Source organism: Peromyscus leucopus, chromosome 2 (assembly GCF_004664715.2).
Source record: "Peromyscus leucopus breed LL Stock chromosome 2, UCI_PerLeu_2.1, whole genome shotgun sequence".
NCBI lineage: Eukaryota > Metazoa > Chordata > Mammalia > Rodentia > Cricetidae > Peromyscus > Peromyscus leucopus.
The window spans coordinates 111,780,202-111,792,828 of NC_051064.1; the positions used below are offsets into that span (position 1 = coordinate 111,780,202).

The window sequence follows — 12,627 nt, forward strand, 5'->3', positions numbered from 1 at the left end:
GTCTGTCACAATATTGAAAAATAAAATGACACAAAAGTCTGTTATTTATCACTATACCTTTGTATAAGGAAATTTTATATAAACGAACCAAGACAAGTACTAATATAAACTGAGTTTACTATCAGCTGAAGGTAGAATTTACATGTAATCACGCACTTCTTACTTTTATTAGCATTTTCAATTATAAAAAGTGTCCCTGGTGGTAAAGTCTTACCTCATTGTATCTGTTGCTGGGGATTTTGATGCTTGTTTTCCGAACTTCCATATCAACCACCAAACCTTGAACAACCGGCAAAGTATACTGGTAATTTCGGAAGTCCTGGGTAAAGTAGATTCAAGTAGAATAAAGCATGATAAAAAGGGCAGGGTTTGATTTATAGTAATAAGGTAGCACAAACAGAAACAATGCCAATACTGAATGACAGTGAGAGGATGTTCAATGGAGCCCCTGTGGACTGCATCCTCGTTCCCACTAACTAAGCCACAGGCGGTAAACCAGATGGCTTCCTACACTCCTGACATGTAACACTAACAAATGATTACTCTGCTTTATCGACACTTCACATTTTCTGTATTCATTTTTAATTGTCTGTCTTCTTGTAATCTGCAGGAAGGGATAGATAGACTCAAACTTGTATTTCTAGTGCCTAGAACATTTTAGTTACTCACTGAGTATCTGTAGGTACACGCACACCGTCCAGTGTGTCTAAAGCTAAATAAGCTCGAGTCAAGTCTACAGTGACGGTATATATGGCTGGATGTTACAGGTTCTTACAGGTCACCACTAAAGGGTTTGATGTTTTTTCTTTTTATTTCTTTTTTTCTTTTTCCCTTTTTTTGACAGGGTTTTGTTACATAGCCAAGGTTGACTTAGAACTTACTATATAGGGCATATGATTTCAAAATTCTTTGGCCTTAACCTTTTCAGTGCTGAGATTACAGATTTAAGTCACCACACTTGATATCACAAAGACTTCTGATTTTTATTCTGAGGAGGTTTCTGGCCTGTTTTGACAGATCTTTATGAAGATCAGGTGGTGAGAAAGTGAGAGGGGATGAGATAAGCTAATAAAAATAATGCAGGGAATAGACAGTGATTATGTAAAGTGTTAACAGTTCAAAAGAGTAAAAATCTGTCAGATTGAAAGAAAAATTGACAATACTTGCCACTTGATTGGGTATAGAATATGAACAAAGAATAATAATTTTAAAATGACTCTGAATTTTATTGTTAGGCCTAAGAAGCTGAAACCCTCAACCACAGAGCTATAGATGAGGATGGGAAGAGAAGAGTATTTCTAAGTACTTAAACAGTGTTACTTGCTGTAGACCACAAGCCCCACACATTGAAATCACAGTGCTTAGTCCGAGCGCATGATGGTTCTTCTGCCTTAGCCTTGTTACTGGTAAGGACCACAGGCCTAAGTCACAAAACCTGGCTTTCACATGTTTTAAAAAGATAGCTAGATTTAAAAAAAAAAAAATGAGCGTGATGGTTAATACTGTCAACTTGACAGGATCTAAAATCACCTAGGAGACACACTTCTGGGCACACCTGTAAGGGTTATTTAGATTAGGTTAGCCTCTGGGTGTGCCTGTAAGGGATTATCTAGACTGGGTTAACTGAGATGGGAAGACCCAACTCTGGGAGGTATCCTTCAATGGTTGCGGTCCTGGACTCACTAACAAGAAGAGAGCAGGCTGAGCAACAGCACTGGTCAAGGTCTGCTTCCCGACTGCAGGTGCCATGTGACCAGCTGCCTCAGGTTCCTCCTGCTGTGAGTTCCCCCACCGTGATGTACACAAATCCTTTCTCTCTTAAACAGGAACTTCAGCGTGAAGGGAGGGCATCATCAAATCCACTTCATAACGAGCAGTTACAGGGCTGGAGAGAAGGCTCAGTGGTTAAGAGTATGCATCACTCTTCTAGAGGACCTAACCTCAATTCCCAGCACCCGTGAATGGGGGCTCACAACTGCCTAAAACTCTTGCTACAGGGGAACCAACACCCACACTCACACAAACACACATAAACACAGACACACACACAAGATTAAAAATAAAATAAATCTAAAAAGAAATTAAGTGCTAGTCATGTTTGTACATGCTTATAATTCCAGCACTTGGAAGGATGAGGCAGGAGGGTACAGAGTCAAGGGTAGCCTGGGCGACACAAAGCAAGGATTCTCAAACAAACAAACAAATCAACAAAATAAGGAAAGACAATTAAAAGCCAAGTAAATCATTTACAAAAATAATCATTTCAGTGTTGTAAAATTAGACCAAAGACATCTACCACACTCAGAAGTGACTTTCATGAAAACAACTGAACTCAAGTAAGAACAAGAGCTGAGGTAGTGATTGCCTGACTAGCTGTGTCCCAAATACCTGTTAGGGTGTTCAGCCAGGGAGAGGCACCATGAAAAGCAATCAGCTTGATAACTGAAATAGCTCACTGTTCTGGAGCACTGTCAGACAGTAGCTACCAGAAGGCTAGCGGGTGGCTCAGCTGGGAGAGTGTGAAGACCTGAGTTCAGCTCCCAAACCCACTTAAAAAGCCAGGTGTGATGAAGCCCGCTTGTAACCCCAATATTAAGGAGGTAGGACAATGAGGATCGCTGGGCCTCACTTGCCAGACAGCCTAGCCTAATTAATGGACTAGGGCAGTGTCTGAAAATGAGGTGGATGGTGTCCTTGAAGAATGAAACTCAAGGTTGTCCTCTGGCCTCTACACACACACATACACACATACAAACATACACACACAGTTTAAAACAAAAAGTGGTTCATGCCTGTAATCTCAGCTACTCTGGAGGCTAAGGCCAGAGGATCACAAGTTTGAAGCCGGCATGAACAATTAAACGAAACTGTCTCAAAATAAAAATTGAATAGGGCTAGGGTTGTAGATCTAAGTCAGCGGTCGTGTTTGCCTAGCCCTGAGTTCAATGCAAGTATCAGGGGGAAAAGAGCAATAATCTTAGTGGCTAATAAAAAGGGACAATGGGGCTGGGCACATGGCTCAGTGGGTAAAACTGCTTCTAAAAGCATGAAGGCTTGGGTTTGAATTTCAAGAACCCATGTAAAGTTGGACTCACAGCCCAAGCATTTGAAATCCCAAAACCTGTACATGGAGACATGAGGCAAAGGCTAGAGAAACCCTGGAAACTCAAGGGCCAGCAAGTCTGTATGCAACAGTGAATTCTCAAGAGACCCTGCCTCACAAAAGGTGAAAGGCAAAGGCAGGCATCCGTGGTTGTCTTCTGACACATACTGTGGCATGTGAATGTTCACATTCACACATGTGCACACACACACAAAGGGAGGGCCAATAGCTATGTTAGACTCAGGTTGCCAGCTTGTTGGGGTAAGTTACTCATGCAGACTAGTTAGAGTTTAACAAGGAGTTCTGGGAGGTGGAATAGGAAACTTTATAAACACTCAAACCAAGATTCATCTTAGTCTGTGAAATATGTAGTAGAAACTTTAATCCACCAACATTCTGTTCAAAATAATCAGCCTGTATACACAAAGCAGAGACATGAGAGAAGCCAACAAACAGAAAAATAAAATGTAAACCCTAGTCCACACAGAGATCCATGAGCAGAAGAAGCCTTACTGGCATGTATCTGAGCATAACCTTGGACCAATTTTTGGCTAATAGTGAACCACACAGAGATGGCAGATGTCATTCTTACAATGAAAACAAGACAAAATGCTAGGTCTTTATTTATACAGTGTTCTGGTTCTTATGAGAATCCTGTAAGGTCACTGCCTAGAAAGTATATAATCAGGGCTGGAATCCTGTACTATTTCGCACAAAAGCTCCACTGTTTTTAAAAGCATATATATGTTCTCTTCTCCAGCACAGAGCTTCACTTACCTAAAGCAGCTAGGGCACAGCTGTCAACAAAATAATGAAATCTTTCCCTTCACCTGCACAAGCACAAGAAATATAAAAGGCAAATCCCCAACTTACTGCTAGAAGATTCATGATGGTATGCCCAGTCTCTCCGAACAATGGCTTCCGAAATCTGACACTGAACAGTGGACAGGGGTAAACTACAGAAATGAGAAATTATCAGATTAAATTTGACATCTTAAATTTCTAGGGAAACAGATATCATTGTTAAAATAATTTAAATATAATTGTAATACCTCATTACGAAATTTCAAATGTTGGCCTCAAAAGAACTTAGTATGGTTACAACTTCTTAGCCAGACTTAGTCTTCCGACGACCAGAAGTCTTTTGATGCAGTTTCTAAAGGGACCTGCCAGGTCCTATGAAACATCTGGATTGGTATGATCCAGAAAAACAAGTGTCTGCCCAGTCTCTTGTGCTCACGAAGTCTGTGAGCTCACTCTTCTACAGGAAGACCCTCCCTGGCAAGGCCAAACACCAGGGGACACGCCTAGATGGCTCATTTATCGAGTTTTTCTGTTTGAAATGACAATACAAGACAAAGAAACTTGTTGCTTTCTCTGGAGGCAATCTTGTTTCTTTCTGCTGATCATTTGTCTTTGGAGTTCCATCCAAGGGTATCTTCACCTAAGAAGTGTTTCTTATCCAACTCCTTCATTCTTGATCAAGATAAAGTTTATCTTGGAGCTCCCAAAGAATTCAACGATAAGCATGGGTTTGCAACACAACATACCACTGTAGTCATAATTTCTGTTTTTTCCTTAAATAGATTCCCAAGATTCCATAATTCCTATCTTAGCTATTTTTGAATTTCTAGGATTCAAAATACTTTACAGGACTTGATTAAATGTTGTTATTTTGTTCTTGGTTTTTTGAGACAGGGTTTCACTATGTAGCTCTGGCTGGCCTAGAATGAGCTCTGTTGACCAGGCTGGCCTTGAACTAACAGAGATCCGCCTGCCTCTGCCATCTCAGTGCTGAGATTAAAGGTGTAAATCACCATTTTCAGCCCTTGATTAAATTACTTTTCTTTTAATTTGTTTATCTGTTTTAATGTGCATGAGTGCTTTGCCTACATGTAAGTCAATGTATCATATGTGTGCCTGGTAGCCCCTTAGATCAGATGAAGGCATCAGACCCCTTGGAATTAGATTTTTGGGTAGTTGTAAGCCATTGTGTGGGTGCTGGGAAATGAACCTGGTCTTCTGTAAAACAAGAAGCACTCTTAACTGCTGAGCCATCTCTCCAGGCCCCCTTGATTAAATTCTTAGTCAATGAATAACACATAAATAAAAATATATAGGTGTGATAGTTAATCTTAGTTGTCAACTTGACATGCTTAGGAAGAGGAAATCTCAATTGAAGAACTGTCTCCATGAGACTGGCCTGTGGACATATGTGTCGTGGTATTTTCTTGATTGCTAATTGATGTGGGAGGGCCCAGGACACTGAAGGCAAAGACATTCCTAGGTAGGTGAGCCTGGGCTACATAATAAAGGTAGCTGAAGATAAGCCTGGGAGCAAGCCAGTAAGGAGCATTCCTCCCTGGTCTCTGCTTCAGTTCCTGCCTCCAGGTTCTTTCTTTGAGCTCCTGTCCTGGATTTCTTCAGTGATGAACTGTAACCTATAAGCTGAAATAACTCCTCCACAAGTTGCTTTTGGTCATGGTATTTATCACAGTAACATAAGTAAACTAGTAAGAAAGGTGACTGGTTGGAAACATTATTTTCTGGTTTATAAAATAACGTTTCATTTATTACTTTATTCCTTTAAGGATATAGTATAACATGAGGCAGGCATTAAGATCATCAGTTTATAAAACAAAACAAACTCAGACAATTTGAGACGCTAACAATCAGAAAATCTGAGTTACTTTCCTAAACAATAGAGCTAGTCAATGGTGGAGCTGAGAACCTTATTCAAGGGTTCTGATTCCTAGACTAGGGCACTTTTAAGTAGGTGAAAATGTAAAATTTAAAGTAAAGTTTGCATCTAGTCTTTCATGTCCTAAAAATGCGCATGCATGCGCACACACACATAGCTGAACTGCTTACAACCATGGGCAAAGAAGACCTGTCAGTCAGCTTACCAAGTGACAGTCACTGCCAAACCACTAGTTTTTATTATCAGTCAGAGTCAAGTAAAATGAAATTTTATAAATGTTTCTAACCAAGCAGTAACAACACAGATATATTACAAAAAATAAAGATATTTGTTCAATTGTTTTAAAGATGTTTTTGTCAGTGAACCATAAAAGAATAAACTCACAAAGAAATAATACCACCAACTTCCTCATTTGATATTTTCAGTTCTTTCCATTACAGCAAATAATTGGTCATATTTAGCATATCTATTTTCAAAAAGTTATTTTTACTGAATTGTATCACCAGAGGGGGATGAAAATATTTCAAGTCTTGGTTGTATGGCTTACAAGAAGACATTTGTACTTACGTCGATATTCAGCTCCAAGTCTTAACATTAGCCGAATGGGAAACACTTTGGCCCAAGGGGTTTCCCATTTCTGGATGAGAATCCCAAACAGGTATGGTGGGGTTGGAAGTACTAGGTCTTGCAGTGATTGGTAGGTAGATGACACATATAAGAATCCACCATGTTCTTTACTGCCCAGGAAACTTTGACTGAAGAAAGAATGTCCCAAGTTGCCCACAACATTCCCTAAAACAAAAAGTTCATTAATTATTTTCTATGAAGGTATCTGTAGGAAAAAGGGGCCAGCTAAAGAAACCTACCCTGACCCTGAAACCCAGAACCAGTGAAAGAAACACAGCCTGGATCTGGGACCCGAGCCAGTGAAAGAAACACTTTTATCCCTGAACCCAGAACCAAAGAAACATGCCCTGACTCTGAAGCCAGTACCAAAGAAACACACTTTGGCCCTAGAATCAGAGCCAATGAAAGAAATATGCCCTGGCCTTAGAATTAGAGCCAAAAAACTGAAATCAGAGCCATCTCTGCCCCTGACCAACGAAACTAACCAATCCTTGAGTAGGAAAAACTAGCTAATCCCTGACCAGAAAAATCTTCTACCTGGACAAACTCCACCCCTAAGAAACCCTATATAAACCACCCTGCCTGTTCAGTTGTGGGCTGTTCTTTCCCACCCTGGTAGAGGCAGCCACTCTCCTGGACTCCTTCCCAAATAAATCTCTTTCTCAAAAGAGTCTTGAGTGAAGATCTTCATTAGCTGGCACAGAGAAGAAGAACCTTACTAAGACATCCCTTGGGGGACTGAGTAGAAAAAAACCTTGCAGAGACATCCCTTAGGGGACTGAGCAAGGTGGAGTTGAATAGAATCTTGCAGAGCCATCCCTTAGGGGACTGAGCAAAGTGGAGCAGAAAAAGTAACAAATTTTCGATGGAGCCGGAGAAGACTGCTACATTTTTTCAGGGGTTTCCCCTTTAGCAGAGTGAAGCAAAAGAAACAGGCCCGAGGGAAGCAGCAGAGCTCTGCTGGGAAGCCCCTTTGTGGGGGGAAGGGGGAGGAAAGCTCAGCTGTAGCTGCTCTCCAGGAGAGGAGCAGGATTGCTATATCCTGTGGGGGAGACCATCCCCCACTGCAGCCAGCTCCAGGCATAGCCTGACTTCCCAAGCAGTCAGGATACCTTTCCCCCCAGAGCTGAGCTATCCACTGCAGCTCCAGGCATAGCCTGACTTCCCAAGCAGTCAGGATACCTTTCCCCCCAGAGCTGAGCTATCCACTGCAGCTCCAGGCATAGCCTGACTTCCCAAGCAGTCAGGATACCTTTCCCTGCAGAGCTGAGCTATCCACTGCAGCTCCAGGCATAGCCTGACTTCCCAAGCAGTCAGGATACCTTTCCCCCCAGAGCTGAGCTATCCACTGCAGCTCCAGGCATAGCCTGACTCCCTGAACAGTTAGGATACCTTTCCCTGCAGAGCTGAGCTGTCCACTGCAGCTCCAGTTGTCAGAACTGTCTCATTGCAGCTCCAGGTACAGCCTGACTTCCCAAGCAGTCAGGATACCTTTCCCCCAGAGTTGCAATACTTACAGTATCAAGCCTATCTTAAGTAATTATAATTATCCACAACTGAGCTTGACACAGCCAAACAAGAATTCCCAATCTTTCCCTATGAAAAATCCATATTTACAGAAGTTTCATTTTGTGTATGTTTGAATTTTCGCATGTGTGCACATTTGTGTGGAGGCTAGAGGTCAATCTTGGATGTCATTCCTCAGGAGCAATCTACCTTGTATTTTTGAGATAACCTCTTTCACTGGATCTAGGGATTGCTAATTGGTCTAAGGTGCTGGCTAGCAATCCCCCAGAAACGCACCTGTGTTTGCCTCCCTAGTACTGGGATTATGAGCTCACGTTACCATACTTGGCTTTCACATGGGTGCTGGGGATTAATTCCAGGTCTTCATACTTGCACAGAAATCACTCAATGGACTAGCTATCTCTCTAGCCAGAGGAGGTTATTTTTTAAGTTTGTTCAATGACAATTTCTTTTCTAATTTTCTAATTTTTATTAGGGCTTCCTGTGAGCATAAAATAAGAAGAATGGAGAGGGAGAGTGCTCACTAGAGACTGCAAAGGACAGCAAGCAGAGCTAGGAGAAAGAAGTCAGTAAGAGACCAGCACAGAGGGGCCCGTTCTGTGTTTCTGCAGCACAAGAGAGAATTTATTAAGAATCTACAATGTATTTACTAGAAAAGTTCCCAACACAGAAGTAATATTGGAGGAGATGGAAGTGCTTACTGCCTTGATTTAATCATTACATATTACATACATGTATTAAACTATTGTACCACACTCTAGTAATATTAGATACTTAAATTAAAATATTTAGACAAAATTTTATAATGCAAAACCATTTATACAAAACATATTCTAATGACTCAATGCTGTTATATCCCTAGATCTGTCTACAGCCTCGTCACTTCACACTGGCCTATCCTATTCAAAATTCTAATTTCAACTATATGTGAAAGCTATGTCTCCAAAATTTAAACTAGATTTATCTCTTAAGAGTCACATCACATATTCATCTACTATTTACACATTCCATCTGAATAGTTCAGAATTTATTAGTCATTAGTTCTAATTCAGCAGACTGAACCAATTACTCATCTCTTGCTCTTCTGTCAATGTTTCTACTGGATATTTGAATACTTGAGACCAACTCACTCGGGTGCCGAGCCAGAAACCTGAAGCTAACCTTGTCTTGTTCACCTACAACACCTCACACTATCCTACTTAATTGATTCACTACTTTCTTTCATCTCTTTTTCCCACTGTTATTATTAAGCTTAAGCATTGCAATTTCTTAATTTATTACTCAATTTCTACAATAGCCTGTTAAAATAATATCTGAAGCACAATTCATATATGATAAAACTCACATTTTTTGTTGTTGTTGTTGTTGTTTTTCAAGACAGGGTCTCTTTCTGTAGCCCTGGCTGTCCTGGGCTCTGTAGACCAGGCTGGCCTCAAACTCAGAGATCTGCCTGCCTCTGCCTCCTAAGTGCTAGGATTAAAGGCGTGTGCCACTAATGCCTGGCTCTATAAACTCACGGATTTTAAATATATAGTTCCATGACTTTGTTTTATTTTTGATCTAGGGTCTCACATAGCTGCAAACTGCTTTCCATCTACCAAACATTGAGTACAGGTGCATGCCGCCATACTGGCTAAGTTTCATAAGTTTTAATAAATGTATATGCTCATGTAACTGCTAGTCATTCCAGTCAGAAGTAAAACATAAACCCTAATAACTGGACCCTTACCTCACTTCAGGCAAGCACTGATCTGATTTCTATCACCACACATTAATTTTGCTTGCTCTAGAAACTAATTTTAAAAACAACAAACATCAACAACAACCAATATGTATTTTAGGAGCCTGGCTTCTGTGGCTCCACATGGATGTGGGAGAGTCATCTATGTTCTTGAAGATATTAGCAGTATGTTCATTTTTATATTGAGCGATATTGCTGCCTATGAACATACCACATTTGCTTAAGTATAACAAATTGTTGTTTTGAGACAGGCTCTCATACATAGCTCTGGCTGTCCTGGAACTCACTATATAGACGAGGTTGGCCTCAAACTTACAGAGATCCACCTACCTGTCTCCCAAGTGCAGGTTTTAAAGATGTGAGCTACCACATCCAACCATCTAAATATTTATTTTATATGTATATGTATAAGCCTGAGTATATGCACATGTTGTTGTGGGATATTTTGATCGCACTCTGATGCACCTGAGACTGCCAATAAAATTTGCTTTGAATAAGAGGGCGGAGCTAGCTACTAGCTGACCAAAATTAACCATAGAGGTTTTGGAGGACCAAGGACAGATAGAGAGACAAAGGAGGTAGTAGGGTGAGGCTTGGGGAAAGTTTCATCCTTTTTGGATGGAGGACAAGAGAGAGGGAGGGAGGTCACTGGTTACTTCTCTGTTACACCTCTGATCATTCAGGTTCTTACCCCAGTATCTGATTCCTGAGTTTTTATTGATAAAGAATAATTAGATAAATGCTTCACATGTGCCATATGTGCACAGGAACCCAAGGAGGTCAGAAGAGGGTATCAGATCCCCTAGAACTGGAGTTGGCATGACTGTGAGCCACAATATAGGTGCTAAGAACTGAACCTGGGCCCTCTGTAAAAGCAAAAAGTACTCACAATCACTGAGCCATCATAATTAAGCTCCCTATTATATAAATTTTAGCTATTACTAGAAGTTCTTAAAAAGAAGCATACACATAATAAATATAACAGTTAAAGTTTTTACCTATGCCTGGGTATTTTCATTGTTTCTAATTTTTGTGTAAAATTTAGCCAGTGTTTAAAAAAAAAAAATTCACATCCAAAGGCGTATTTTACATTTTCGATAACATCTTTGGCTCCAAATCTCACAAAGGGAATTGCAAAGTTGAGACCGTATGGCAGGGGATAGTCCGGGGGTAGAGTGCCTGCCGCTCAAGCCTGATGGCCCGAGTTTGGTCCTCAGGACCCATACACAAAAGTGAAAGGAGAGAATCGGCTCCACAACGGTGTCCTTTGACCTCCATAAGCAGGCCTCGGCACAGGCACACCCACACTCACACATTTTATATATATATATATATATATATATATATATATATATATATATATATATATATATACTGAATAAGAAATTGAAAAAGAAAGCATGAATACTTCATGGTTTCATATCTTTATGAAATACTATCAGATAACACATGAAAATAGTTTTATATTAGCCACCCTCACTTCCCTCTACAACTCCTGCTCCTCAGGACAATCTCTCTTTTCTATTTTTTTATTTGAGATGGGAGTCTCACTATTTATCCTAGGCTAGTCTGGAACTCACCATCCTCCTGCCTTAGCCTACTGAGGGCTGGGATTAACGGGAAGTGTGCAACCACATTTGCCTTAAGGATCCTTTTTCGGGGCTGGAGAGATGGCTCAGCCATTAAAGGCTAGGCTCACAATCGAAAATATAAGAATCCTCTTTAGGGGGAAAAAAAAGACGCTTTTAGAGCTGGAGATGGCTCAGTAATAAAGCACACCTGCTGTTCTTCCAGAGGACCCACATCAGGCACCTCACAACCACCTGTAACTCCAGCTCCAAGGGATCCGATGCCCTCACTTGGCTTCCACAGGTGCCTGCTCCCATTTTCACCGACACACACGCATACACAGAATAAAAACAAAAATAAACCCTTTTCAAAAAAATCTCATCCTAGTACTCAGGAAGCAGAGGCAGAAGGATCTCTGTGAGATCAAAGTCTACATGGTATACATAGTAAGTTCCAGGTCAGCATGGCTACATAATGAGACCTTGTCTCAAAACAACAAAAACCTCTTACTATTTGTTTTGGTCTGTACATTTATAGTATTGGTTCTCTATCAACTGTAGATATTATTTACTGACTTTCAGTTATTATAAATAAAAATTAGTTCAGATTGGTCTTGAACTCACGATCCTCCTGCATCAGCCTTCCAAGTGCTAGAAGTACAGGCATAAACCACCACTCTGGGTCAAATAAAATTATTTCTCTCTCAATTTTAGTATTTCCTTTAATTAACATCCTTAGCCTTGTCCAGTTTTTAGAAGTGTGCCTCTACTTGTACATTGCATAGTTAATAATATAACCTTTTCCAAACCATATAAGCTAATTGATTTTAAAAATATAAATATTCAAGTGTTTATACTGTGACTGTATAAATACTGATAACTGGAGGTTATAATGATTGAGTTATTATTATGCTTCCTTCTACTAGATACCAATGTAATAACTCACAGTATCATAACAACATTCTTCACCCAATGTCAACAGACTTTTTATAATTCTAAGTCTATCCTTTGTGAAATAAATAGAACCACAGTAAGTAATAAAATACATAATTTTTTCAAACTATGACAAGTTCTAGCTTGCCACTAATATCAAAGTCCGAGGGCTGGGATGTAGTTCAGTGGTAGTGTTTGCCTAGCACAGCTAAGGACCTGGGGTCAGTTCCCAGCACTGTTAGAAAATATCAAAGTTCAAAGCCACGTTCCCAAATCTAATACAACTGTTATACATCTGAGTTCAAAAAATTTTATTTTTTTTTTTTGTTCGGTTTTTTGAGACAAGGTTTCCTTGTGTAGCTTTGGTCCCTTTCCTGGAACTTACTCTGTAGCCCAGGCTGTCCTCGAACTCAGATATCCACCTGCC

The 12,627-nt window shown here is 40.3% G+C and overlaps 1 protein-coding gene across 4 annotated transcripts in view; it reads right to left on the reverse strand.

Annotated features, from left to right (window-relative positions):
- Zfyve9 (zinc finger FYVE-type containing 9) overlaps window positions 1–12,627 on the reverse strand; it is a 153,584-nt gene that overhangs the window by 41,993 nt on the left and 98,964 nt on the right. For all 4 annotated transcript variants that reach the window (XM_028888696.2, XM_028888722.2, XM_028888688.2 and 1 more), the window contains 3 exons: window positions 6,372–6,596; window positions 3,977–4,059; window positions 215–319 (listed from right to left, as the gene is read on the reverse strand). In XM_028888696.2, coding sequence (XP_028744529.1) covers window positions 215–319; window positions 3,977–4,059; window positions 6,372–6,596 — 413 coding nt within the window. The remainder of the gene's footprint in view (window positions 1–214; window positions 320–3,976; window positions 4,060–6,371; window positions 6,597–12,627) is intronic.